This window comes from Plasmodium brasilianum, chromosome 12 (genome assembly GCF_023973825.1).
Source record: "Plasmodium brasilianum strain Bolivian I chromosome 12, whole genome shotgun sequence".
Taxonomy (NCBI): Eukaryota; Apicomplexa; class Aconoidasida; order Haemosporida; family Plasmodiidae; genus Plasmodium; species Plasmodium brasilianum.
The window spans coordinates 2,020,022-2,047,715 of NC_090125.1; the positions used below are offsets into that span (position 1 = coordinate 2,020,022).

A 27,694-nucleotide genomic window follows, 5' to 3' on the forward strand; every position below is an offset into this window, starting at 1 on the left:
ACACATATATAATATATATATATATGTATGTATATGCGTACGCATGCGCGTATATAGATGCATGTAGTACTACATGCGTGAGCATATATATATATATATATATACATATATCACTGCATGTTTATGAGCATGTGCACACAGGTACGAGTATTAGTAGATATATACATATATGTACATATACAGTCTAGTATATGTTATTAATTTTGCTTATAATTTTACAAATTGAGCTGTTACATTTTGAAAGAAGTAGATTATATATATATATATATATATATATACAAAAAAAAAAAAAAAAAAAAAGAGAAAGAGAGAGTGAGATAGAGAAAAAAACAAAAATAAAAAGGAGGGGATATAAAAAGAAACAAAAGGAAAGAAATAATTAAAATCGTTAAATGAAGTTATTGTTCAAATGAATAAAATAAATGGATCAAAAATTGATGACATAAAAAATATTGAGAAACATCTGAATTCATTGAACAGTCATTTACATAAAGGCGAAAATTATAAGATGAATAAAAATTTTAATATTGCAAATTATAATTTAGATTTAATTAAATGTTTACAAAATGATTCAGGAATTTATTTCATATTAGATCCAACAAAGGCTATACACGATAAAAAAAATACTGAAGTATATGATATTTTTATACCTGAAAATAGTGAAGGTGTTAGCTTGCATGTTCAGAAAATTAATGAAGAATATAAGTGTATAGGTGTAAATATAACAAAAAAAGGCATAGACATAAACACAGGTACGAGAATTTTTAACACAAAAATAGCCGATTGGCTAGAGCAACTTTTTCATTTTAATAAAACTTTATCAGTTAACAATAATAAAACATCCAACAACACAAATAATAGTAATAATAATAGTAGCAGTAGTAATTGTAACAGATTGAAACTAGTTAATACTAGCAATTCTGTTACTACTGAGAGTAGTAGCATCAATCCATGCACTGCCACTGTTATAAACAGTAATAGTAATACGAACAGTTGCAATAGTAGTAACAATAATAGCAGTAATAGTAATAATAACAATAGTAATAGTAATAGTAATAGTAATAACAATAATAACAGTAATAACAGTAATAATAGCAATTGCAATAACAATAATAATTGCAGTAATAATAGTAATTGTAATAATAAAAACACGAGCGTTGCTGTGAATTTCACAAATAGTAGTGGAAATAGCAGTAACAATAACACTAACAGTAGTAGCAGTAATAATAATAATAATAATAATAATACGACTCATAACAGTGTCGTATTAAATGGAAGTAATTTAACTAACAACAGCAAGTTTGGTAGTTATAATAATAATATTAGAAATGCATCATCAGGTATGCAACAAACATCCATTACTAATTTAGTAAAAAATACCAAAAATAATTTTGATAATTTTGAAAATAACGAAAATTATAATTCCGTTATGTGTAATAAAAAAAATAATAAAATTGTAAATCAATCAAATTGTAATTTAAATCAAACTCTCGGTACTAGTAATGTGGTAACACATATTGTACCATCAACAAATTTATCATCTACACAATCAAAAGATACGTCTTCCTTATCAGTTCATCCACACTTGCAGCAAATGCAAAACACAAAACAAATAAGGTTAAATAAAATGAATAATAATACACACTCACATAATAAATCTCATTTGTTACCCTATCATAATGTAAATTATGAGGATAAAAATAGTAAATTATATAATAATACAAATGGGAACAATTTAAATAACAACAAAAATATAACGAGTAGCAATTCTGGAACAACTCAAGTACCAGCGAATGTAAATAGTGAAATGATAAAAAATAATAAATTAGGATGTACAAATAGGCAGAAAAATATGAATCATCATATGCATAACCATCAACACAACTCCGAAATATATAGTGCGCATAATTCGCATCCGAGTAATCACATATATAATAATAACAATAATAATAACAATAACAGTAGCAATAACAATAACAATAACAGTAACAATAACAGTAACAGTAACAATAACAATAACAATAACATTAATAATAATAGTAACAACAGTGGTAATAGTAATAATAATGGTAATAATAATAATATGAATCATAGTAATAGTCACAGTAGTCACAGTCATAAATCGCAACAGTCATATAATGAAAATTTTGGGTATAGACCGACCCTTTTTAATTTGCTAGAAGTGTTAGCCAACCATAATATAACAACCCCAGACCAGCGGGTGTGTATAAGAGGCATAGTTACAGATTTCTTAAATAATGAATTACCACATGGAAAGATATATGCGTACATTGGTGCAGTAGTGGGTCATGATATTTTACATGACATAATTAGAAAATTAGAAAAAGATCCTAATAGGAATGTCGTTCCAGATGCGTCTGGGTTAGCACGAATAGAAGCGGCCTTTGGCTTAAGCAAATCATCGTATGATTTTATGAATCATAATTCAAATAATTCTAGTGTTAGTAACATACCTAATGTATTATTTAATCATCATAATTTGAATAGTGCCCTTTTGAATAATCATATCTATTCTAGTATCTTGTCTAACGTTGCTAATAGTAATTTAGGTAATCATAGCCATAGCCACAATCACAATCACAACCATAACCTCAACCATAACGTCAATAATAATGGCAATATCAGTAACAATAACAATCACAACAACAGTAGCAATAATAATCATAATAATAATATTTCGCTAAACAATGATCGACTAAGTATGGAAGCAGAGAAATTCCTTAGTAGTGGCAAAACAGCCGCGGAAATAAGTAACATACTTGAATATGCGAAGAATGACAAATTTGCGCATTCATGTAATAATTTGTTAAATTTGAATAAAAAGAAAAATCTAAATTTGAACAACATGAATAATATGAACAACGTGAACAACATGAATGGTATGAACAGTATGAACAGTATGAACAACTTACTAAATTTAAGGGGTGATAACGTATTTGGAGGTAACAACAACAATAATAATAGCATCAATAACAACAACATGAACAATATAAATGGCTTCAATGGGTTGAACGGGTTGAGCAGTTTGAGCGACCTAAACAACATGGTGAACGGTATGAACAATAATAACAATAAAGGAGTGTTGAGTGCGCACGAGTATTTATGTGCGTCTAGGAATTTAAATATGCACTGCAACAATCTTAACAGAAGCAATATATCTGATGATGAAGAGGAATTAATGAAAGTCATAAAGAAAAATATAGAGACATATAAAATGAATAATATTAAGAATATCTTAATTTCATCCGTATTTGGAAGAATAAAATGGTTAAAAATTATGAATGAGTCACCACATGCCTATTTATATGGACATAGTATAGTAAAATTTGGAAATAAATTATATATGTTTGGGGGATCAAATAGTAAACATAAAAAGGTTCCTTTTAATCATACATTAACATTTAGTTTAATTTATTACAATTATAAACTGTTACCTTTAGGAGGTAATTACCCAGAAGAAAGAGATGGACATACTACGCATTTGATATCTCTGAAAAATGGCTTGTCCGTATTTCTATTTGGTGGTAGTAATGAAAATATATATTATAACGATATTTATATATTAGATATGGAAACACGTAAATGGTCTCAAAGAATAACGAAAGGAAAGATACCATTACCCAGAGATCAACATTGTTCTATTGTATATCCAGCTAAGAGTGAGCATTTAAGAGGAGAAAAATCAAATTTAACAGAAGGTGTTATTATATTTGGTGGTAAATGTTTATATAATAATAATATTGTTAATTTAAATGATATGTGGATATTTTTATTTCAATTAAATACGTGGATACGTATAAATTATTTAAGTGAAGAAATACCTATAGGTAGATATGGAATGAATTTAGTATGGTCTGATACAAATACTTTGTGTTTATTTGGCGGAGAATATTTTGATGCATCTAAAAATATAAAGGAGAGGAAATTGCTAGATGACATGTGGGTATTTAAATTACACTCCTCTGCAATGACAAATGGGACAGGAAGTAATAATAACTTGATGAGTAACTGGAATATGTGTAGAAATTTTTTTTACAATAACTCTAGTTCTATGGAGGGAACGCTGTATAACCCTATTGACATGATCCAAACTGATGCATATAGTAGTCAGCAGGGTAATCGAAATTATTATCATAGTAATAATTCAATTGAAAAAAATACGTACGAAAGTGTAAATAATATAGCTAACAGTGCACTACTTGATAATAATAATAATAGTAATAATAATAATAATAATATTAATAATTTTAATAATATTAATAATATTAATAATATTAATAATATGAATAATAATAACAATAACAATAATAGTAGTAGTAGTAGTAACAATAATAATATTAACCATAATAGTAACAGTGCATATATATCCATGCCATTGAGTGATAAAGATTCGTCGGATAATGAAAAGGTTCATACGAGTAATATGTTGAAAAAGATTAAAATAACAGGGGAATGGAAAAGAGAGGTGTATGAAGGGAAAATAGGATGTAGATCAAATTATAGTAGTATTTTTATAACACAAAGACATCAAGATTTTAAAGGAGCTGAACCAAAAACAATAGAAAAATTGATGCTCCTTTGTAGCGGAATAACTTATATTAATAAAGAAAATAAACTCAAAATAGTATCAAGTGATGAAATATATGTATATTTCTTTTCACAAAGAAGATGGTATTTATTAAGAGGTAAATTATATAATGAAGAATTCATATATAATGCTAGGCAAAGACACGTAGGTTGTTTCTTCGAGTCAAAGAATGTATTAGGTAGAGCAAATAAAAATCCTGTCCCTTGTATATTTATACAAGGTGGTTTTAAAAAAAATACAATATTTGGTGATGCATGGTTATTATCTCTTACAGGAGAAAATCCATTACGAGTACATGAATATGATTCATCAAGAGAAAAAATTTCAACAACTCAAATGCCACTCTACTATTTTAGAGACACACATTCAATTAGTTTATTGTACAGTTTTTGTACGTTACAGAAATGGCTCTTTGGTGCCTTTGCTAACTTAGTCGATAATTGTGTACATGCATTAAATCCAGCAGAAAATGTGTTTATCAAGTATGAGTTAACTCCTGAGCATGATGGTATGTTGTCTATACAAGATGACGGGGAAGGTCTAGATTTCAATGCAATGAATAGAATTTTAAGGATGTATGGGAATTATAAAAATTATGACAGTAATTCGTTATATGATAGTACGAGTAGTAATAGTAACATAAAAAAGCATAGTTTACCTAATACTGATTTTATCAATAATATCAAAATAGATGACTATAATGAGTACACGAATGAAGACAATTCCTATATTAACCAAAATGGTGGTATAAGCGCGGTGTTTCCAAATAATAAGGCACATGAGTATGCTGTGGCAGATGGAAGTAGAGATCATGCCGCGCAAAAGGGAAAGTACAACAAAAATGCAAATTACGAAAAAGGTAAAGAAGCAAAGGACGATTATGCAGATAATAATGATAATAATATTTATAATGGCAACTGTGAGGGGACAAATAATAACGGTGAAAAGCAATGTGGAGAAAAGGAGACTCGAGGTAGCAATGCGGCTACGAAGAATGACAGCAGTAATGGTAATAGTAATGATAACAAGGAGGGTAACAATGACGGTAATAATGATGGTAATAATGATGGAAATACTAATGGGGAGAAAGGAGATGTAAGAAACGGTAACAACAAGACAGCTGCTGGAACGTGTAAAAGCGTAGAGAATAATAAAAAGGGAGCAAAGAATGAAAGTGATGATTATTATTATAAAAATTACGATCAGGAATATTTTTACAATGACAATGCTAATAGTATATTTGATATAAAATATGGGGTAGGTTTTAAAATGTCCTTTGCAAGAATTTCTTCAAGTTGTGCTATCATGTCGAGAACAATAAATACAATTGGAATTGGTCTATTATCTTTAGAGTTAATGAATCATTGTGATGCTAAAGAGTTAGCTACACCTTTGTGTATGTGGAAATTACCAAATAAAGAATTAATAAATAGAAATATTGCAAATAAATCAGAACATAGACATCATCAAAAATTGTTAATGTCGTATACCCCATTTAATAGCCCTAGCTTGTTAGCAGAACAAATTAATATCTTAGGTACATATAGCGGAACAAGATTATTATATTGGGACTTTAGAGATGATATGGATTTTATTGTATTTTGTCCATCTAATAATAATATTTATTTGAGTAGTTCTCCCTTAACTATAGAAGAGATTAAATATAACAAGAAAAGAAAAGGTACTTCACATAACAATTACGGAAGTAGTACTACTACTACAGCTACCTCTACCATGACTACAATTACAAGTAGTGCGAATAGGCATCACTGCATTGAAGATATTAAGCTCCAAAATAGAGACTTTAAACGAAAGGGAAATTTTGAGGAGGAAGAGAGACAAAAGAAGGCAAAGTTGGAAATTGATGTGGACCCTTCATATAACAAAAATGAAAATACCAGTAATAACTGTAAGTATGATCATGTTAAGGATGAAAGAGAAGAAGGAAACAACAATAGTAACAACAATCGTAACAATAATCATAACAAGGACATTGACAGTAATGACAGTAATAATAATTACCCGAACGAGGAAAATGTTAAGGATCATGATAATAAGAATAGCAGCTGTTCCAGAAATGAAAACGTGAATAGTGCAGGAAACGAAGAAAAAAGCAATAATCTTTATAATGGTATGAATAGGAACGATATAGATTTGAAAAAGGAAGAGTTATTAAATGGCAGTACTATCGGTAGTGCCAACCAGTGTGATGGTAACATTAGTAATAATAATAACAATAATAATAATAATAATAATAATAATAATAATAATAATAATAATAATAATAATAATAATAATAATAATAATAATAATAATAATAATAATAATAATAATAATAATAATAATAATAATAATAATAACAATGAGAACAATAAGAATAGTAATATTAGCAATAACAACATTAAGTATAATAATAATGATAGTGCGGCATATAAGAAAGACGCAAAAAAAAATCCTGCATCTGCGTCATCGACAAACTCCAATGAAGCCAAATTTTACGACCTGGAGCAGTTTAAACATTATAATAGTACACTAAAAAAATTAAACTTATTCGACTATAATTCTCATCTACACGCTTCTATATCAAAAGATAAATACAATATTAGTACCATCTTCCCCTTATGGGATCATCCTAAGGATAGTATAGATTACTGCCTCTCTACGTATTTATATTGGTTATATTTAAGAAGAAACACGAATATATTTTTACAAAACACGTTGCTCATACCTACATGTATGAGAAAAGAAGACAGCAATAATAATAGCGGTAATAAAAAGATTAACAAATTAAAAAAAGGAAAAGGGAAAAAAGGATACAAAAAAAAGAACAAAAATAATAATGTTGATTTGAATCAAAAGATAAGAGATAAAAAGGAAATTGGAAGTAAAATGGAAGAAGATAATGAACAAGGGAAGAACCAAGTGCATAACCCAACGGCGGAACTGAATGATAATGACAATCATCATCATGTAAAGGAAGAAGATGTTGACAAGGAGCATACTACGGACATAGTTGTTAATGAGAAATGTGAAAAGACGTGGAATAAAGACCATTTGGTTAATATGAATGATAATGATAATAGTAAGTTGACTGTAAAAAGCGAAGTAGGAGTAGAAAGACAGTTGGAAATGGAGGAAGAAAGGGAAAAAAAAAATACAAATACAACAAATGCAGAAAGCGTAGAGGCTGAGAAGATGCAAAAACAGGAAGAAGGTCGTGGAAACGTGAAGAAGGAAAGTGAGAAGGTTGAACTAAACGAGGGGAGGGGTAAAATTGTTGATAGAAATGTAAATAGTGTACATGAAGAGGATGATGATAATAATGATGATAGTGGACTAACATTACTTGATAAGAAAAAATTAGAAGAGGCTTTAGAATATGGTATATCTCAAGAAACGAAAGAGGACAATGATAAAAATAAAAATGACTCAGATGCAAGTGCAGAAGAAGATTATGATAATGATGACGATGATAATGAAGAGGAAGATGAGGATGGTGAAGATAATGAAGGGAATGAAGAACAAGAAGAAGATGAGGGTAAGATTGAAAAAGAGAATAATGAAGCACAAACAGAAATGTGTGCTGATAATAATGGAAATGAACAAATGGAATGGGAAAAAGAGGGTAAGGGTAATATTAAAGAAGGAGGAAAAAGAGGTAAGAGAGCAAAAAACAAACGTGAAAGAAATGAAAATAATAATCTGAGTAATAAAAAGAAAGGAAATATGAATAATAATGAAATAAAAAATGATGACAATGAAAAAGCAAGAAAAGAAAATTATGTAAACTTGTATATGGAAAATTTAAAAATAAAAGATCAATGTTATATAAATAATACAAGCAAGTATACTCTCTACAATTTTTTAAGAAAAAAATTATATAAAATGGTGGAATTTCATTATTTATTTACTCCATCTGATTATGAATATGGATCCTTTATTATGATGGGTTTTTTAAATGACAACAACAGTACATCTATAGAGGTGAATAGAGTATGTGAAGCAGGTATTTTATTATATTACAAAAACAGATTGATAAAAAGATTAGATGCACCTTTTATAGATTCTGCTTATAACCTCTTTTTATCCAAGTATCCCCCGAATCCATCTCTCTATGATGGAAATTTATATAAATATGCATTAACATGTGTTGTTAATGTACCGAATTGGTTGAAACCGTCTATTAGTAAACAAGAATTTATACATGAAAATAATTATGCTTTCCTTCTCTTTAAAAAAAAATTGGTTAGCTTAATTAAGTATTATCTTCAAATATGCCAAGATAATTTAAAATTAAGAAAATGGAGAGAATCAAGAGATCTAAAATTAAAAAAGTACCTTGAAAAAATGCAGTACAGTATGAGAAGAATGAAAAATGATTCAGATAATGAACATGAAAAGGCATATAAAATTATCTACAATGAAAAGGAAAAAACAAAAAAAGATGCTGAAAAGGAAGAAGCGGAAGAAGATCAAGGGGAAGTTCACCGAGAGGAAAACAGACAACATCAAATGCAACTACAAGAACAGCAGCAGCAGCAGAAGAAATCCGTCAAAACCGTTGAGAAGCCTCAGGAGGAAATTAGGAAAAGGGAAAGTGATTCATCAAATAAAAAGGAAAAAGATAAATTTAATCGAGTGAAGGATAAGGAGGAAGAAATGAAAGTAGTAGAAGAGGAAATAGAAGCAGAAGTGGAAGATGAAATAGTAGGAGTACAAGAACATACCGAACAACATCAACATACGCAGAGATCCCAAGATGACAGAAAAGAAAAAAATGAAGAAGAGGAAGAGGATGAGGAAGATGAAGAAGATGAGGAAGATAAAGAAGATGAGGAAGATAAGGAAGTAGTAGAGGATGAAATAGAAGAACAGGAAGAAGGCGAGGATGAGGTAGAACAAATAAAAAAGGGAAATAGTGATCAAGATGAAGAAGAATTAGTGGACGAAGAGGAGGAGAAAAAAAAAGAAGACGATGATGATGAAGATTACGATCCGGAAGAAGAAGAAGAAGAAGAAATAAAAAATGCAGAGGAGGAAAACGAGGAAAGAGATATTGAAAATGATGAAAATGGTTATGAAGCAGTAGAAGGAGGAAGAGAAGAAGAGGAAGAATTAGAAGAAGTAGAAGAAGAGGAAGAGGAAGAGGAAGAGGAAGAAGAGGAAGAAGAGGAAGAAGAGGAAGAGGTAGAAGAAGAGGAAGAGGTAGAAGAAGAGGAGGAAGGGGGAAAAAAACGAAAAAAGCAAAAGATTCATGAGGATGAGGAACAAAAAGTGGAAGACGAAGAATACGACCTTGAAGAAGATGGACAAAAAGATGTAGATGAAAATGAGGAAGACGTTTATGACGACGAACCGAATGATGAAGAGCAAAATAAATTCGAGGAGGAAAATTACTCGGACTGATGGAGGAGGGTGGCATATTACTGAAAAGACAACAACAACAACAAAAAAAAAAAAAACAAGATAATTGGCAAGATTAACTATAAGATGAAGGAGGAATTATATATTTTATTTATAAAGAACAGAATGTTAACATATATGGAAATAAAAAGAAGTGAACGAAGCTTCATAGTGTTGACATGTGTAAAATTATTAAATATAGTAAGGAGATAGGAAACTTAGCCCCAAAGCTACATCGGTATAGTACGATTATTTATGAAAAAAGGAAACCACAAATGGAAGCTAAAAATATTAGTGCAGAAATGAAGGATAATAAAAGGACCTTCAATAAATAAAGGAGTAAAAGGAAAATAAGTGTGTAACAGGAGTTTATATGTTTTAATATTATTGAGAAAGTGAAGCAAAGAAGTATATAGGGGGAGGGGGAAGTAAAGCGGTTGTTATGTAAAGATATAAGGTTGAACATGTTGTTATGATGGAAGCTGCTATTCAATTTCGATATAGTATTAAAAAAAAAGGGTATAATGGTTCAATGAAAAGAGGAGAAATGATTAATTTTAAAAGATTGTGTGAAGATAAAGATATAATTGATGGAAACTTCATCTTAATTCACTTTTTTTACCTTAAAACGAATAAGCTATGAAAATGCCAAAAGAGGGAAAATGGGAAATTTTACTTGTATACAGAAAAAATGGGAACTTTTTTATATATAAAAAAATGTTTAATAATTTATTTTCCTTGTGCTTATAGTTAATTATTGTATTTATAGAATCTTAGTGTAATTTTTTGAATAATTATAATAATGGTCAGTGATTAACAGTAATGCAACTTTCTTAAAGAAATTACCATTTATACACATGCTTGAACACATACACATAATACGTACCTACATATAAAAATGCCTATATTTTTATATTTTATTTTGTAAACTTTTGTTGTTTTCTTTAAAAAAAAAAATAATGCAGATATGCAGTTATATGATATTATTTTTAATGTAATTTTTTTTCTTTTTTTTTATAAAGACGGAATAAAAATCCCTATATATAGTATGTAAATATTATATATATATATATATATATATATATATTTTTTTTTTTTTTTTTTTTAATATATATATGCTCACATGAACATATGTATGTATAAGATTATATTGTATGTGTATTTGTTAACTTAATTTTTGCCATTTTTTATATGCCTTATTTCACTTAAAAAACTTCTCCATTTTTCTGTTTTATAACATTTTTCATCATTGTTTTGTGTTTGAAAAAATTGTATATGAGATGTATATATACAGTTATACAATCCAATCATACATATTAAAGTATGTACCTCTTTTTATTTTTTGCAATATATTGTAATATGCATAATATTTTTATTATTCCCTTATGAATTGAGCGAACATTTCACTATGTTTTTATAACTTATAATTAAAAAGAAATATAAAAAATATAAAATAAAAAAATACAGGAAAAGAAGAATAAAAAAAATAATTTAACGAAATAAAACGAAGTAAAACAAAATAAAATAAAGTAAAACGAAATGTAACGAAGTAAAATGAAATGAAAAGAAATAAAAATACTTTTAATAATATTTTTCAGTAAGCCCAAAGAGAATCCCACGGCATGCGCTTTTATTACATGTGCCAACATGTATCAAGGAAAGCACGTCGTGATAATGAAAAGAAAAAATTTGTGCGCTGTTATATATTACAACAAATTTTATAAACAAAAAAAATAAAAAAAGACTCTGTAGCACCCTAGATATTGATCTAAAATATTACGATATATTTTTACTTATAAAATTTGCTTATATATTCGTGAGTTTGATGATCCATTTGTTTTGTTTTATTTTTATTTTTTTTCCTTGTTACATTTAATGGGAGTTTTTTTTCGAAGGAACATATAATTCATGTAGATACGAATAGGCACAAACCATTTTTAAAAGTATACACATAACACTGTGTTACTGTGTATTGCTATGTACTGTTATGTATTACTTTGTTTTTTCTTTTTTCCGACCATATATTTTTTGTACACCCATTTTGAAAAGATTACATTTATATTTCAAAAATATAATGTTGAAAAAACCTAATTTTTGTTTAATCATTTATCCAAACATACATTATGCTTAGCATATATATTTATAAAACAAAGATGATTATATTTTTTATTATTCATAATACTCATTTTAGGATGTGACTGTGTGTGGGTACGAAGTTTTTATAAAGTGGGAAAAAAGGAACGCTTTACGGATAACAGGAAAGTATCTATGTATGTACTTAGGTGTATAATGTACGATATACGTTATATGAAAGGTTGGATAATTTGAAAAAAAAAAAAATTAGATAAATATATATACGCACGTTCGTATGTATTATTCATTATATATACAGAGAAAAGGTCGAGTATATCTTTAACTTTCTTCATTTTTGAGTCCCTTGAGGATATGTATAAACTCGCTAATTTTTAACAGTAGAGCAGTATTTTCTTTTCGGGCATCGTTTAAAAGACAAGTTTTTTCATTTAATTCCTTATTCATGATATTTATCCGTCTATTGCTTTCAACTTCTTTATTTTTTATTTCTTCCAAAATTCCCTTTTTTTTTTTTTCTTGATATTTTTTCTCTAAGTCATTAAAATCAAATGACAAGTCATGTTTTTTTAGTTTATTTTTTAAGGCATTTTTTTTATCAGTAACCGTTTTGAACAGTTTGTTATTAACATTTTCTAATTCATTGTTTTCTTTTTTTAAACTCTTATATATAAAAAGAAATTTCTCTTTCTCTTTAGTAATATATTCGATCTTTTTCATAATATCTTTGTACTGCTCTCTACTAAGGATAGTACAATTACTAGCTGAATTTAGACGATATTTTTTTTTATCATAAAGATAATCAATATTTCGTAATTTTGAAAGTTGTAAAGTAATATAAAATTTTACTTCTGATATACTTTTCTTTTTATCATCTTCTATTATAGATATTTCTTCATTTATTATTTCTACTTCTTTTTCTATACTCTTTTTTTTAATTGTTAATCTTCTTTGTTCATTCTTTTTATTATCTATACTTTTTTTAATTCTATTTATATTATTTAAAATAATTGTATTTTCTTCTTTTATTCTATCTATTTCTTCCTTATTGTATATATCAATAACTGAGTTATCCTCCCCATCTTCTTCACTCGATTTATCACTTTCATTTGATGCTTCATCCTGTTTTTTTTTTAGACTTTTTACTAACATGTTGTAACATAAGCTGTTTTCACCTATTATTTGTTTCAATTTATCAAATATCTTCTCTCTGTTATCCTGTAGAAAAAGAAAATCATACTAGAGTTTACTACACCTTTGCATCTGTATTGAACATGGCAATGTGCCATATAAGGCATGCCATATGTTATGTATCTCATGTTATGTATTAAAAATCGTAGATAGAGTTATATGCTTAGACATTTATTAATGTATAGAGAGAACCACAAGACATAAACATATACAATACGGAAAAATGGAAATTATCAAAATGTGATATCCTCATAGAAAAGAAGCAAAATAAGCTATAGATATAAAATACAAAAGGAAAGAAAAGTGAAATATTATTTGATAATTTTATTTTTTATTTTTTTTTATTTTTTTTATTACATTATGACTCTCCAGTTCCTGCCCTAGTAACTGCATTTCATTAACATACTTATTAACCTGTTTTGCAATGATTTTCATTTCTTTTGTATATATTTTTTTTTGCTTTCTTAATTTTAATTCTTTTTTTCTTAATTCTGCTAATATATTATTCTTTTCATCAATTGAAATTATCTTCAATGTGATATATTTTATTATTCTAATGGCTTCAATTCTTTTAATATTTAATAAATGTATTTCTTTGTCATATCTTTTTATTACTCTTCCTATGTAATATTCTATGTCTTCTTTATCATAACTCTTATATTTCTTTTCAAAAAATTCATGATTAAAATTAATATTAGATATCTTTGATATGTTAGTATTTTTTTCCTTCTTAAAGCACAAAATTGTAAATTTTTCTACAATATTTTCGTATTTCTTTATTTTATCCTCATCCTGCTGATAATAAACACCTTCATACAATTCCTCACTCTGATTTTCTCCTTTTCCATCCATATGATCTATTCTTTTTTCATTATTTATCGCTGCACCTTTAATTTTAACTTTTGCCCCTTCTTCATTTCTCTTCCTAACGTCATCTCCATTGTGTTGTCTTTCATGGTGTACTTCATTTTGTATACTTCCCTTTTTTAGAGTATCCCTTAGGAACAATATCTCATCTGTTAGATGCACAAGTTTCTGTAAACACAAAAAAAAAAAAAAAAAGAACAGAATATAGACAAAGCTGAAATAGAAATATAATTTTCCTCAGTTAAGTTGTTTTTACTTTATACCATCGCTATGCGAGTTTTCAATGAGTTAAAATCCTCGTTGAAAGTTTTCTTGATATAATTTATTTGATTTAATAGCTTCCTTTTGCTTTCTTCATATTCGCGGATAATATCACTGAGAGAAATAAAAAAGGGTAAGAAAAGATAAAAATGAGATAAACAAGGGCGAGAGAAAATATGTAGAACAAGTAGGGTAAGCAACTCATGTATGGTACGCAACTCGGCCTCTTTTTTGTATATTCTTTTTCTTCGGAATAGTACGTGATGCTTGATATCCTCTGAGGAGATATATTTTCCTGATCCTGTTCATTCATTTTGTCCATCTGGGAGAGTATGTTTTCATACATTTTAATAATTTTTTTTTTAAAGCAAATTTCTTCGATTTTTTCTTCATTGTTTATTATCTTCAGCTTTTGATTTTTCTGTCTCAGTTTTTTGAATTTGTCTATATACGCATTAACTTCTGCTGTAAGTTCGAGGGCCTTCTTGCGCTCTTTTATTTGTACTATATTTTTTTTTTTTTTTTTTTTAAATTCTTTATATTTATTATTTTTTAAATATGTTTTTATACATTTGGCTTCAACGGTATTGTTATTATTATAACCTAAGGTACTTAATGGGTGTGTTGAAAACTGTAATCTTAAAAATGTGTTTGAAAGATATCTTATCCTGTCATCATACATTTTTTGGTTGTGTTCAAAGAAGTTTTTAATTTCACGTATTTTGTTTATCAGATTTTGGTACACATTATAAGAGAAATCAATGTCTACAATAAATTTTTTTTTTTTACATAACTTTCTATATTTTTTTTTTAATTTTTTTATTTTCATATGAATATTTTTTTTATATAGTAAAGCCATTTTTATATTCTCTTCTTTTTCTCTAGCTTCTTTAGTTTCCCTTAGACTATATTGAATATCCACATCCTTCACATTATTATTCAAGTTAAAAATAGTGTTTAAATTTTTCTGATCATAATTTAACAGGAGGTTAATTTTTTTTTTTTTTCCTCGATTTCTTCCTTTTCGTCTTTGTTATTTTTTTGTATGAAATTCCAAATATCCATAATATCATTTTTTTCCTTTTCTTTGTTTTTGTTTTCATCTTGATTTATTTCTTTCTCCTTTTGAAATAATTGTATAAGGAATGTTATATCATCGTTAACCTGTTCAAATGTGAAAGGAATAAGGTTACATTTTTTTTTTTTTTTTTTTAGCATTTCTTCTATTATGTAATCATGAATATCTTCCATAAACATTGTAGCCAACAAGTTGTGATCCATAAAATTATCTTCTCTATTTTGTATATCGCTAAACAGTTGTAGGTATTTCCGAACATTTAAATGATACCTTCTAGTGATATTAAATAGATGAAAAAAGGAAAAGACAAAATTTAATTTTATATACTTGTTATATAAGCATACAAATATATACTGCTCCTTACAATGTTTATTTACGAAGATATTTCTCACTTTTTCGTAAACAGGGATTATAATACAATAGTACATAAAAAAATGTTTTGTAGAAAAAATATATATCTTATTGTTGTTACTTAAGCAGAATAATAAATGGTTATCTTCATTTACTATCATGGTATGTATAAACTGTTTTGGCAGAATTTGGGTTCTACTAAATCTAAAAATTATTTTTGGATTCATATTAATTACATTGTTATACTTTTGATATCCTTTTTTATTCAGGTTTAAAAAAAAAATGCAGTTATTTTTTGCACCTTCCGTGGTTAAGAAGAAGCCTTTATTTTCTTCCATTTTTTCTAAACATCGTATGTGTATTTCGTATTCTTTTCCATTTTCATAATTTTGAACATATTTATCCATTTGGTCCATTTGACCAGCTTGGCCCTTTTTGTCCTTTTTTCTCTTTTTGTCTATTTTTCCCTTTTTGTCCATTTTATTCTTTTTCTCTTCTTCTTCCTCTTCTTTTTCTTCCTTCTTTCTTTTACCTCTTTCCATATTTATACTCAAGGAAAATGGATGTTCCCTTTTTTCTATGTCCACTTTACTCAATACAGTCTTATTAAAAAGAATTTCAATGTATTTTTGTAGGTTCCTTTTCTTTTCTTTATTCTCAAAAACGGTATTCTTATCATCATTATTTCTTTGAATCTCTAATTCGGAATCCATATATTTTGTAAACCTAATCTTGTCTCTATAAAAACTCATTTTATTGTATGAATATTCGGACAGATCACTTGAGGAGCTATTCATTTTAAACTCATTCTCATCACTGTCGTTTTCTTTATGGGTACTATTATTATCCTCTTTATTAAAAGAAGAAAAATTGTATCCGTTCGTGTCTTTCTTTTTATTATCATTCCTAAAGTAATTACTACTAGTATCATAACTACATTTATTGAATTGTATTTTAATAATTTCATATTCTACATGTACGTCATATGCATTATCGTCATTTTCTTTTTTCGCCTCCTGCATGTGGTTTGATGGTATTCTCCTAGTAGTGCACCCAGGGGTACCCTTCGCTATGGCGTTCTCTATACCTCCCGCAAGGACTTCTCCTGCTTCCTCTTCAAGGCCTCCCTCCATTCCATCTATAATATCGTTCTCAGTTCCTCCAGAAATACCATCGTCCGTCAAACCTTTTATTTTGTTCGCTACACCCAAATCTTCATTTTTTTCGTCCTTCTGTCTGATATAATTTTGACTATCCTCCTGTACTTTATCAATTCCGCACTTTTGTTTCAACCTCTGTACGTTGATTCTAAATAAGTAATTGTGCTCCCCCAGTAGGTAGAAGGAGTCCGAGAATGCTAAATAGGCGCAATTTTTAATAGGAAATTCTGTAATTTTTAAGTACCCTATGGGTTTAAATTCATTAAAAAATTTATGTAAAAAAAAAATGTAGGGTTCTTCTTCCGATATAACACATATGTATTCACATTCTTTGCTTTTTTCTATTTTTATAATTTTATTATTACTAGTCTTTAAGCAATATATTATGTCTAAATACAAATTCTTTATTTTGACTACTTTTATTACGCCATTGTTAAAACCAATACAAAAAAATAAAAAATTATTATCAGTATATAAATAGCATAAACAAGTAATACAATTTTTAAATTTATATAAGCACACATTTCTTTCTTTTTGTTTTTCATCCTTTTCATAATCGTAGATTTTCCCGTTAGAACCAAAACTATATATACTATTTTCAAAAGAAAAAATACTATTAATCTTGCTGTTATGATCGTTGTAAAATATACCTATATCATCATATTTATTTTTTTTAGATGTATAAATGGTGCTATTTTTTTTATCCACAATTAAGAAAAAGCTATCGTGTGAAATTATTTTGTTAATATTTATGCTAATCCTAATTTCTTTTTCCAGTTTTATCGTAAGTTTACTGCACTGTCCAATATTCTCCAGGTTAAATTTGCACTCCCACCTAAAAAGAATCAGATGGGTAAAAGGAAGAAAAAGAGAAAAAGAAATAAAATGAAGCAAGTTATAGAATATGAAATTCTGACTAAAAGTATTAAAACGGCATAAAACAGGCACAAAAATGTGCGCATATATATGTGTGTATACATATGTATCTATGTGCATATGTGCATATGTGCATATGTGCATATGTGCATATGTGCATATGTGTGTGTGAGTATATGTATATATGTATGTACTGTCCAACTGCAAATACGCGCTCTGCTGGGAATATTTCTATATAAAATTATACAGTTTCAGGGAGTCCCCTTCTTTTGTAGTTATATAATTATCGTAGTAATGTATGTAACTAATATCTTTATGATCATGCTCTTCGTAATTTTCATTTTGAATTTCTTTCTTTTCAATCAATTCCTGTAGTGGAAGGAAAATATTGGAACCATATTTCCAATTATTTGTGCGGTTAAGGGAATCAATAAAAAAAAAGAGAAATAAAAAAAAAGAGAAATAAAAAAAAAGAGAAATAAAAAAAAAGAGAAATAAAAAAAAAGAGAGAGAGATATAGAGGTAGATATAAGGAAATAAGATATACACATATATGCTCATGTAAACATGTGCATGCATAAACATGCGGTATCTACGTGTATATTGCTTCATTTTGTTGTAACCTCCCACAAAAAAATGCATCCATTTGAAGTACCAATAAAAATATATTTTTTATATACGCAGAAGCAATTAATGTGAAACTTTTCATCTAATTCTAAGCTCTTTTCTTTTATCTTTAAACCTAGGAAAGAGAAACATATGTACGATTTGGAGTAGAGCAAGAAGGATATAAAGATACGAAGTTCTAAAAAGAATGCAATAAATTGGTTGTTACCTGTATATGTCCTCTCTAAATTCCACAAATACAATTTTTTTTTTCTTAAAATTAAAAAAAAATCGTAGTACCTGAAGGTGGCAAAAAATTAGTTAAGTTTTTACGCCTCACCATTATTATTTCTGTTACTGTTATGGTTATCGTTACTGCTACCATTACCGTTACTGTTGTTATTGCTATTGTTATTCCTTTTACTTTTATGTCTATGTTTACTTCTATAATTTTAATTTTTTTTTCCTTTATGGTATCTAAAATAAACACTGTGTACGAGCTTATACGCGCACTTTATAATTTTTGAGACAGCCACATGCGTGTCTATTTCACCATTTATGCAATGTATATAGTACATTTTTGCTTTCATATTATTCCATATAAAAATATGGGCAAATACATGTGTGTACATAAATATGCATCCTGTTAGGTATTCTAACTGTATTAAGTTTTCCTTTTTTTTTTTTTTTTTTTTTTTAATTAGCTATTACTGCAAAATATTGCTATACTCCAGTTGTAGGTATATGCTGAAGATGAAATCCTTTTTCTCTGAATCGAGGACTTTTAAAATACTTTTGTTTGTTATCAGTAGAAAATAATTGTTTTCCTTTTGTACATAAACTTTTTCATAGTAATCATAGTCCTTAAGTGATATTTCTTCTGTTAGTGTTTGTTTTTCTATACAGTATATTTGTATACCTTAGAGCAAATAAAAAAAATAAATAAAATGTAGTAAATGGTGGGAAGGGAATAATATGGAGATAAGCTACTGCTGTAAGTGTAACTTAAGTTAAATCACAGACTAGCAAAAAATCATGTTAAAATGAGAGCAGTCAAGTTAATACAATAAACCCTATTGCATCTCTTAACTTTATTGTGCTCTATTCATTTCCTATGTCCTTAAAAGGATTAATTATGTACTTTACGAAAAAGTCATTTCTCTCTGATGTGTGTACATTTACACATATATATATATATATGCACGTATTTTTATTTTGTATATGTATATGTATATATATATATATATATATATAGTGAGAGAAAGAGAGAGAGGTATATATTTTTTATGCGGGAATATTCTATGCGTGCATAATTCCCCCTCTTGTATTACATGAATATCCTGAGGGGCTGTACAAAACAACTACTAGGGACTCCTTAAACAAATAGGAGCATGTAATAACATAATTATGTTTTGTGAATACAGTCCTTAAGCTTTTAATTAGAGGATTGTATATATTGATAACGTTTTGAAGAAAAAAGACAATATTTGAACTTTTCAAAATAAAAATGTCGACATTTAAATTAACTCCATAGAAATAATTTACTTTTATCAAATTATACGGTATTATATTAACACCTTCATTACGATCATCCAAAATTTTATCTTTATATCCCTCTATATCATGTGATAGCCTTTCTGTATTCTTACCATTGCTATCATTCTTATTCCTTTTATTATTATCATTGTCAATATAACTTATCTGATCACGCACAATATTTAGGTCAATGATATTCTGGTCAAATATATCATTTCTATTAAAACTGGAAAAAATATCTCTCCGAAGTTTGCTGAATACAGCTATATGGCTAGGAAGGAAGGATTTTTGCATAGCATATATATATATATATATTGTGTATATTATATATATTACTGCTTAATATTTATATATATAAGCATATACGTTTTCATGAAACACTTTTTCAGGGATATATTTTCGCAGGAAAATAAGGCCTTTTAGTAGGAAACATGATCAAATTATGTTTATACATATATATATTTACTATACACTCGTATATATCCACATATATATATATTTATGTGCACATTTCTCTTTTTTTTTTCTAGACATAGTGCCTTTGTCATTTAATACTTATGATTTTGCTTTTATATTATGCAGGATCATCTTCATGTTCATGCTTCTCTTACTTCACATTGCACAGCATTATACACACACATATACGTATATAATATAAAAAAGTGTACATATACATGTAGGGGGATACATATGTGGGCCTTTCTTTATCTGCCACATTATCTACAGTAACAGTATTTAATAGAAGTTCCCACTAGACAGTACATATACGAACGCAAAAAAATTTTGCACTTTGCTCATTTGCACATTTATAATAGCTCATTTTATTTTTTCTCTGCACAAGCAGATGCGATGCAGATATTTGCTTCCCAGCAATGTAATAAAATTGATAATGTTGAAATGTTCATTACTCACACAGAATGTGTGCACGGGCTCGCCTCAGAGCAAAATCGTCTTATTTATTTACATACATATTTATTTATTTACATATTTATTTATTTACATATTTATTTATATACATATTTATTTATATACATATTTATTTATATACATATTTATTTATATACATATTTATTTATATACATATTTATTTATATACATATTTATTTACATACATATTTATTTACATACATATTTATTTACATACATATTTATTTATTTACATATTATTTATTTATTTATTTACTTATTTACTTACTTACATATTTATTTATATATTTACATATATATTTACTCATTTATTTATTTCATTTTATTTCATTTTGCTTAATTTTTGTATTTCCCCCTTAGATAGTTAACAGAGAATGGTCCACGGCAAGCGTACACCTCGGAATAAAATAATATCATTTTTAAAGCGAATAATTTTTAAATAGGTTTTATTAAAAAAGGAGAAGTAAATTTCATAGGATAAAATAAAGTAACAGCTATAAACATTAAACAAAAAATGAAAGGGATAAAAAAAAAAAAAAATACACATAAAATATAAACACATATATATATATATATATATATATAGTATTTGTAAAAAAAGAAAACAGTTATAATAAATATAAATTACCGTAATCCGCGATGTTCATAATGTGAAATACATATACAAATACATACATACATACATATGAACATTCTAAAAAAAGTACAAATAATTATCTACATAATTTTCTATTATAACACTGTCCTTCATGTTACAACCTTTTCCTTTTAATAATTACTTTTTAACAATTTGAAGCTTACAAGTTGATAAAATATAATCATTTCTTCCTAAGCAATTCTTCTCGTTTTGCTTTACCTCATTACTATTTGGTCATTTCGCCGCTTTTCCATTTCGCCGCTTTCCCATTTCGTCGCTTTTCCATTTCGCCATCTCGTGTTTGCCCTTCTCCTAAGTAGCTACTTTAGGTTCCATATTTCGATGTCCATTATGTGAAAGTCATGACCATTTGATATTAGGGGAGGTGATAAGAAGGACTCAGAAAAGTGTGTTTTTCCGACCTTAATATCCTTATCAATATATAAGGCTATATCATTTCCGCCTATATATATGCCATCCCTTATAAGTACTAATGTGTTATTTTTTCCTGACCATCTATAAAATTTAAAAGCTGAATTAAAGGTACAAAGAAAAGCAGAACTTTTATCGGAGGTATTAACAAAATTATAATCTCTATTAAAAGAAAAGGGACAAAAAAAACCTATCAAGTCATAATCAAAAGTATGTAGAATTAAAATCATCGGTTTTTTTTTATTTTTTTCTGTTTTTTCTAATAATATCTGTAAATTATATCCATCTTTTTTTGTACAAAAAGTTAAGATAGGATCTAAGCTCCTATTATTACTAGGAATTCTTTCCCATATATTTTCCCAATGAAACGAACTAATTAAACGAGAATTATCATTTAATCTAGGTCTATAGAATGTTTTAATTTTTACATTCATTAAGTAAGGTGATGGACATTTTGTCGAAAATTTCATATGTTTTTCTTTACTTTTTAATTTAAATCTATACGCTATTTGTGTTAGTTCATTTATATTTAAATAAGGATGCATACATATATGATATAATATATTTTCTACTTCTTCAATATTTGAACATTTTAATATATCATTTTCAAGAAATTTTAATAAAGCTAAACAATATAAACATAATGTTTTCTGACCCTCAAATAAAAAGGTACCATATATTCTTAACACAAAATCAAATGGTAACATTCTTGAAAAACCGTCTTGAATACATCTAGCTGTCCATGCAGCTAAGTCAAAATTCAATTTTCTCAAATAATGATAACACTTGGGTAAAAACTGGATAAAGGTATTTAATATATATTTTACATACTTTACAAAATCTTTTCTTTTATATATAAAAAATGGTAATTCTTTATTTTTTATACTATCTATACCCTTTTTTATTAAACAATGAATAATACAATATACAACGGAAGCCTTAAAATAAATAAGCAAAATTATGCACAAATTTGGAATTATCGGAGCAAATTCTATATCATTTCCAAAATTATTATTTATAGCCCATAGTAATTTCTTTATCTCATGTTTTCCGTTATCATTTAGTAATGCTGTTAATTCTGTTGCATCATCTAAATTATACACATTCGGGTAAGCACTACAATGCTGACTATTTTTTTCATAAAACTTATTGTACAATTCCTTTTCAAAATTTGCATTCTCTTGATTGGTATACTTAGTTCCCCCTTTTTTTATTTTCCTATTCCCTTCTCCCTGTGCCTCTTCCGTATTTCCCGTGTCACTTGCTTCTTCAGTTCGTTCCCTTTCTCCTCTTTCCGTGTAATCACTTTTGGATTCTATTAGGTATACTTTTTCTGCATCTTTTTCCACTTCTATCTCTTCTTCATCTTCCTCTTGCCTCATCTTCGTTCCTCTCCTATGCTTATCTTCAGCATGAATTTCTTCCACAACTTTTTCTTTATATACCGAGCCCTTCCTTGAACTGTCCCTCGACTTGTCCTCCTCTTCCTCCCATGAATCCTCCTTGTAGTATTGATACACCAAATTGCCTTTCTTTCCTTTAAAGTTACCCAGCATCAAACCATTTTCACCTAGTTCTTTATTTTCTTTACTTGTCATATTACTTGTATCTTTATATTCCTTAAATTCATCTTTAAAATTTATTTTTTTTTTTTTTTTTTCATTTTGTTCTTTTTATTATTGTCATTATTATTTAACGGATGACTAGACGGCAGTTTGAAGTCTTCTAAATCATTTTTATATGACAAGTCATCAAATGGATAAGAATCGGGTGCATTACTATGGTCTTCTTTTTCTATTATTTCTATGCCTTCATCCTCATCAGGTTTACACCTCAAATCAGCAGAGAGATACCTTCCTACCTCTTCATTTACGTCGAAATATGCGTCCTCATCTCGTTCATTAAATGAATTACTTTTATTGCATGTATGAAATGGAGAGTCGTCAATATCACTATCATTACTTTCTTTTTGCTCTGGTTTCATTATAGATGTTTTATCATATGATTTTACCTGACTACTTTTTCCAAATTTTGATAAAAAGCTTTTACTATTCTTCCCTTTTAAATCATCACTACTTCCCTCTCCAATATTTGTTTGGTAATTAATTTTATTTCTACATATATCGTCATGTAATAATGCGTTGTCTATACGGCATTTTACCTTATTTTCATGATTGCTAATAATAATATTATATTTATTATTATATTCATTATCTGTGTTCTTGTTACTAGGATGATTCTTATCTATCATAACAGATGTGTTGTTAAGGCTGATACAACTGTAATCATACATTTTATTAACATTGGTAGCTTCACCAAAAATGGTTTCAGCTCCTAACGATTTAGAAGTAATATACGGTTTCCCTTCCCTTGTATCCCTTAGATGATTAGAGAATTTGTTGGTTCGGTTAATCTCCCTTTTTTCATCCTTAAAATAAGGGTTACAGTTTTGTGCTTTTTTATAATCATTTGAGTAGTTTACATTTTTTTTCATATCATTTATACCTCCATCTCTATTTATATCATTCACTTGATCAACTGTAGTAGTAGTAGTAGTAGTATCAGGACTGTTCTTTTTTTCTTGACTAGAATTTTTTTTTTTAATATAATTTCTACCTTGTTTACAGTTTGCACATTTTATTGTTCCTACTTCTTCATTATCTTGCGATTTTTTTTTTTTATAAAATATATTTTTTAATTTACCAAAAATGGATTTTTTACTGCTACGTTTTTCATAACTCCGAAGATCATACATTTCTTTTTCATGATAATCAAAGGAGCTTCCTCCATATCTTTCTGATTCTTTTGAGTTAAAATGACTAAGCTTTATTATGGAGTCTTCTCTTTTATCATTATGGTCACTGCCAGAGGAATATACACTTCGATTGCATTCACGTGACTGTTCTTCATCTACCTCAATTTTGGAGCTTATATTTCTTTTGAAACTTTTACTACGTTTTAGACGGTGTGCATTAGCACTAGAATTGTCTTCTCTTCCTATCTCATTTTTCACTCCATACTTCAATTCATTTTTCACTCCATACTTCAATTCATTCTTCTCTTCACAACTCCCTTCATTCTTCTCTTCACAACTCCATTCATTCTTCATCTTTTTCTTCTTCTTCTTCTTGTACTTGTTCACCTCTTCTTCGCTCGAGTAAAATTCTATCCCTTTGTCAAACTTAGAACATTTTACGTTCCTCCTATTAGATATAACATTTTTTTTCCCCTTTCTGTCCTTACATAGACTCTTCTTCAGTACATAAGAAATATGATCCGACAATTTCCTGTCGTTTTTCTTATTTGAATATTTAGCACTAAAAGCTTTTTTAAAAAAACTTTTAGTACGATGATAACTAGAAAATTTTGACAAAGAGTAATCATCATTTATTTCGTTATTAAACATTTTCTCATTATAATAAGTTGACATGGAATTATCTGAGTTTTGTGCACTTACACTTTTATTGGTATCATGGTAACTTTTGGACTTAATCTTATATCCTTCCTCTCTTTCCCTTTGTTTCTTTCTCGTTGTTCTTAAATATAACTTAGCTTTATTCATTTTTTCTGCTTGCTTTTTGCTTATTATATATTGTTCAGTCATGTAACACTGTATGTGTAGGTACTTGTTTGAGTCGGGTAAATCATTTGACAATGAGATGTTTGAAATTTGATTATCCTGATAGCAGTTATTATTATTAATACCGCTGTTGTTACATCCTGTATTACAATCATTCCTGTGAATAGTGTAATAATTCCTATTAACAGTAATAATACTGCTGTTGCTATTGTAATCATTCTTATTAACAATATTATTACTGCTATTGCTATTAATATTAATATCATTTTCGTCCCTTCGCTGCGTATTATGCTTTACATCGGATCCCCCGTTACTCGTATCGTCCGACCCATTATGAAAAATAATAATATCATCTTTTATTAGTATATTTTTTTCATTATCACTACAGTTGGAATGTTTGAAATTATTATCTTTGTGAATATTACTATCGTTCGTATCACCAATATTTTCTTCCTTCTGGTTATTAAATTGTCTACTAGCCTCTCTAATACCTATATTGTTGTCCTTTCTAGTGGTTTTATCATAAGTAGTTATATTTGCATTGGTATTTGTATTAATTTTTTTAGATGCACTCCCATTATTTGGTCTATCAGTTTTGTATTTGGCTAATTTACTTGAAATATTCTTCAGGATGAAATTATTAGAATAGGGTAAAACAGAATCGGATGCAACTCTCAAATAATTATCTATTCTTTTGTTTCTTAAAAGTTTATTCTTTACATTTTCTATATTTAGAAATTTTTTTTTCTTTTTTTTATTCATGAACCCAAAATTTGGTGTACTTAAAGTTTTGGGTTCAATCCAAAAATTATGTTCAGGTAATAAATATTTATCTTTCTTTTTCTCATTATCATTTGGACTATTAAATAATAGTTGTAATATATTACTAGTAGAATCATTAATATTAAAATGGCTACAATCATCATTATGTTCAATTTCTAATTCTTCTATTTTCGTTTGTACACACATTATGTCTTCTTGAAATCCCAATATTCCTCCACAAAATGTTGGGCAGTCGTTTGATAAATTAGATGGAACCTTTTCACCAAATGTATTGTAAATAGTAGTCTCGTAAAAGTGTGGAAAGTTTATTATGAAGTAGTTTACGTCATTTGACCTTATCCATATTAGATGCTTAAGTGAGTCTGATACGCCTCTGATAGAAAGGGGCAGAAAGAAAAATATGCATGCGTACATATATGTGTGGGTAAGCGCAAATATGAGTGCGTATGTTTATGTGATATTACGTGGGAGTATATGTATACGTGAATATATGTATTCAAGTATAAATACGTACGTATGTGTGCGCATGTGCACGCGTTCATGTACTTAGATACGATGAGCACATTTCAAAAAATGTTTTAATATTTCCCTACCTCCTTAGCAATTGTTTGACTTCTTTGTCCTTTAAATTGGAATCTACATTTAATATCATACTTAAAGACTTCTCATTCCAATGAGCGTTTTCATCCTTCTAAAAATGAAAATAAGAGAACAAAAAAAAAAAAAAAAAAAAAAAGAGAATTAATGAGTTACATAAGCTTGTTGGAAAGGAAAACTACTAACTCACATATTCACATTTATTTCATTCTATTTGTAATGCTTGTACTGTTTGCTCTATTCATTTATTATTTTTTTTTTTTATATTTGCGCTATACATCTATGTTTAAATTTCTCCATTTTTCGTACACCTCCAGGTTCAAATAAATATTATTGTAGATGTGATTTTTGCTTATTAAATGGTGATATTTATTTTTGTGTGCTTTAAATATTTCGTCTGTTTTGGTTCCCTTATATATTTTTTTCATTTTAAGAAATTTCTTTCTACATTTTTTTATTATCTATATATAATTGGAAAGAGAGAGAAAAAGTACGTGGAAATATTCATAGTTATGTGATATGATTAAGAAAAAAGAAAAAACAAAAAATTGCAAAAGGTACGGAGCAGAAATGGAAAAGAAATAACGTGGGGAGGTAAAAAAAAAAAAAAAAAAAAAAGGCATGCAAAAGGAATGCAAACGAATGTGAAGGAATGAAAAAGGAAAACAAAAAAAGGAGATTCAAAACTACTATTTTTAAAAAGGGTTAC

The 27,694-nt window shown here is 27.8% G+C and overlaps 3 protein-coding genes across 3 annotated transcripts; 1 reads left to right on the forward strand and 2 right to left on the reverse strand.

The window, feature by feature from the left end:
- Positions 1 to 409: 409 nt before the first annotated feature.
- Positions 410 to 10,015, forward strand: MKS88_004414 (MORC family protein; the record flags this gene model as incomplete). Its single annotated transcript, XM_067217590.1, has 1 exon — positions 410 to 10,015. The coding sequence occupies one exon, from the start codon at positions 410 to 412 to the stop codon at positions 10,013 to 10,015; it is 9,606 nt and encodes a 3,201-aa protein (XP_067072002.1).
- A 2,409-nt stretch (positions 10,016 to 12,424) lies between these two features.
- On the reverse strand, positions 12,425 to 20,323 carry MKS88_004415 (uncharacterized protein; the record flags this gene model as incomplete). The annotated part of the gene is made up of 10 exons (XM_067217591.1): positions 12,425 to 13,321; positions 13,652 to 14,329; positions 14,425 to 14,536; positions 14,683 to 15,187; positions 15,406 to 17,846; positions 18,135 to 18,256; positions 18,511 to 18,629; positions 18,834 to 18,937; positions 19,205 to 19,412; positions 19,825 to 20,323. 10 exons carry the CDS (start codon positions 20,321 to 20,323, stop codon positions 12,425 to 12,427), a joined length of 5,685 nt encoding a protein of 1,894 aa, XP_067072003.1.
- A 1,590-nt stretch (positions 20,324 to 21,913) lies between these two features.
- MKS88_004416 (rab GTPase activator) lies at positions 21,914 to 27,413 on the reverse strand (the record flags this gene model as incomplete). Its single annotated transcript, XM_067217592.1, has 4 exons — positions 21,914 to 23,655; positions 23,730 to 26,761; positions 26,982 to 27,079; positions 27,264 to 27,413. The coding sequence occupies 4 exons, from the start codon at positions 27,411 to 27,413 to the stop codon at positions 21,914 to 21,916; spliced, it is 5,022 nt and encodes a 1,673-aa protein (XP_067072004.1).
- Between the last annotated feature and the right edge of the window lie 281 nt (positions 27,414 to 27,694).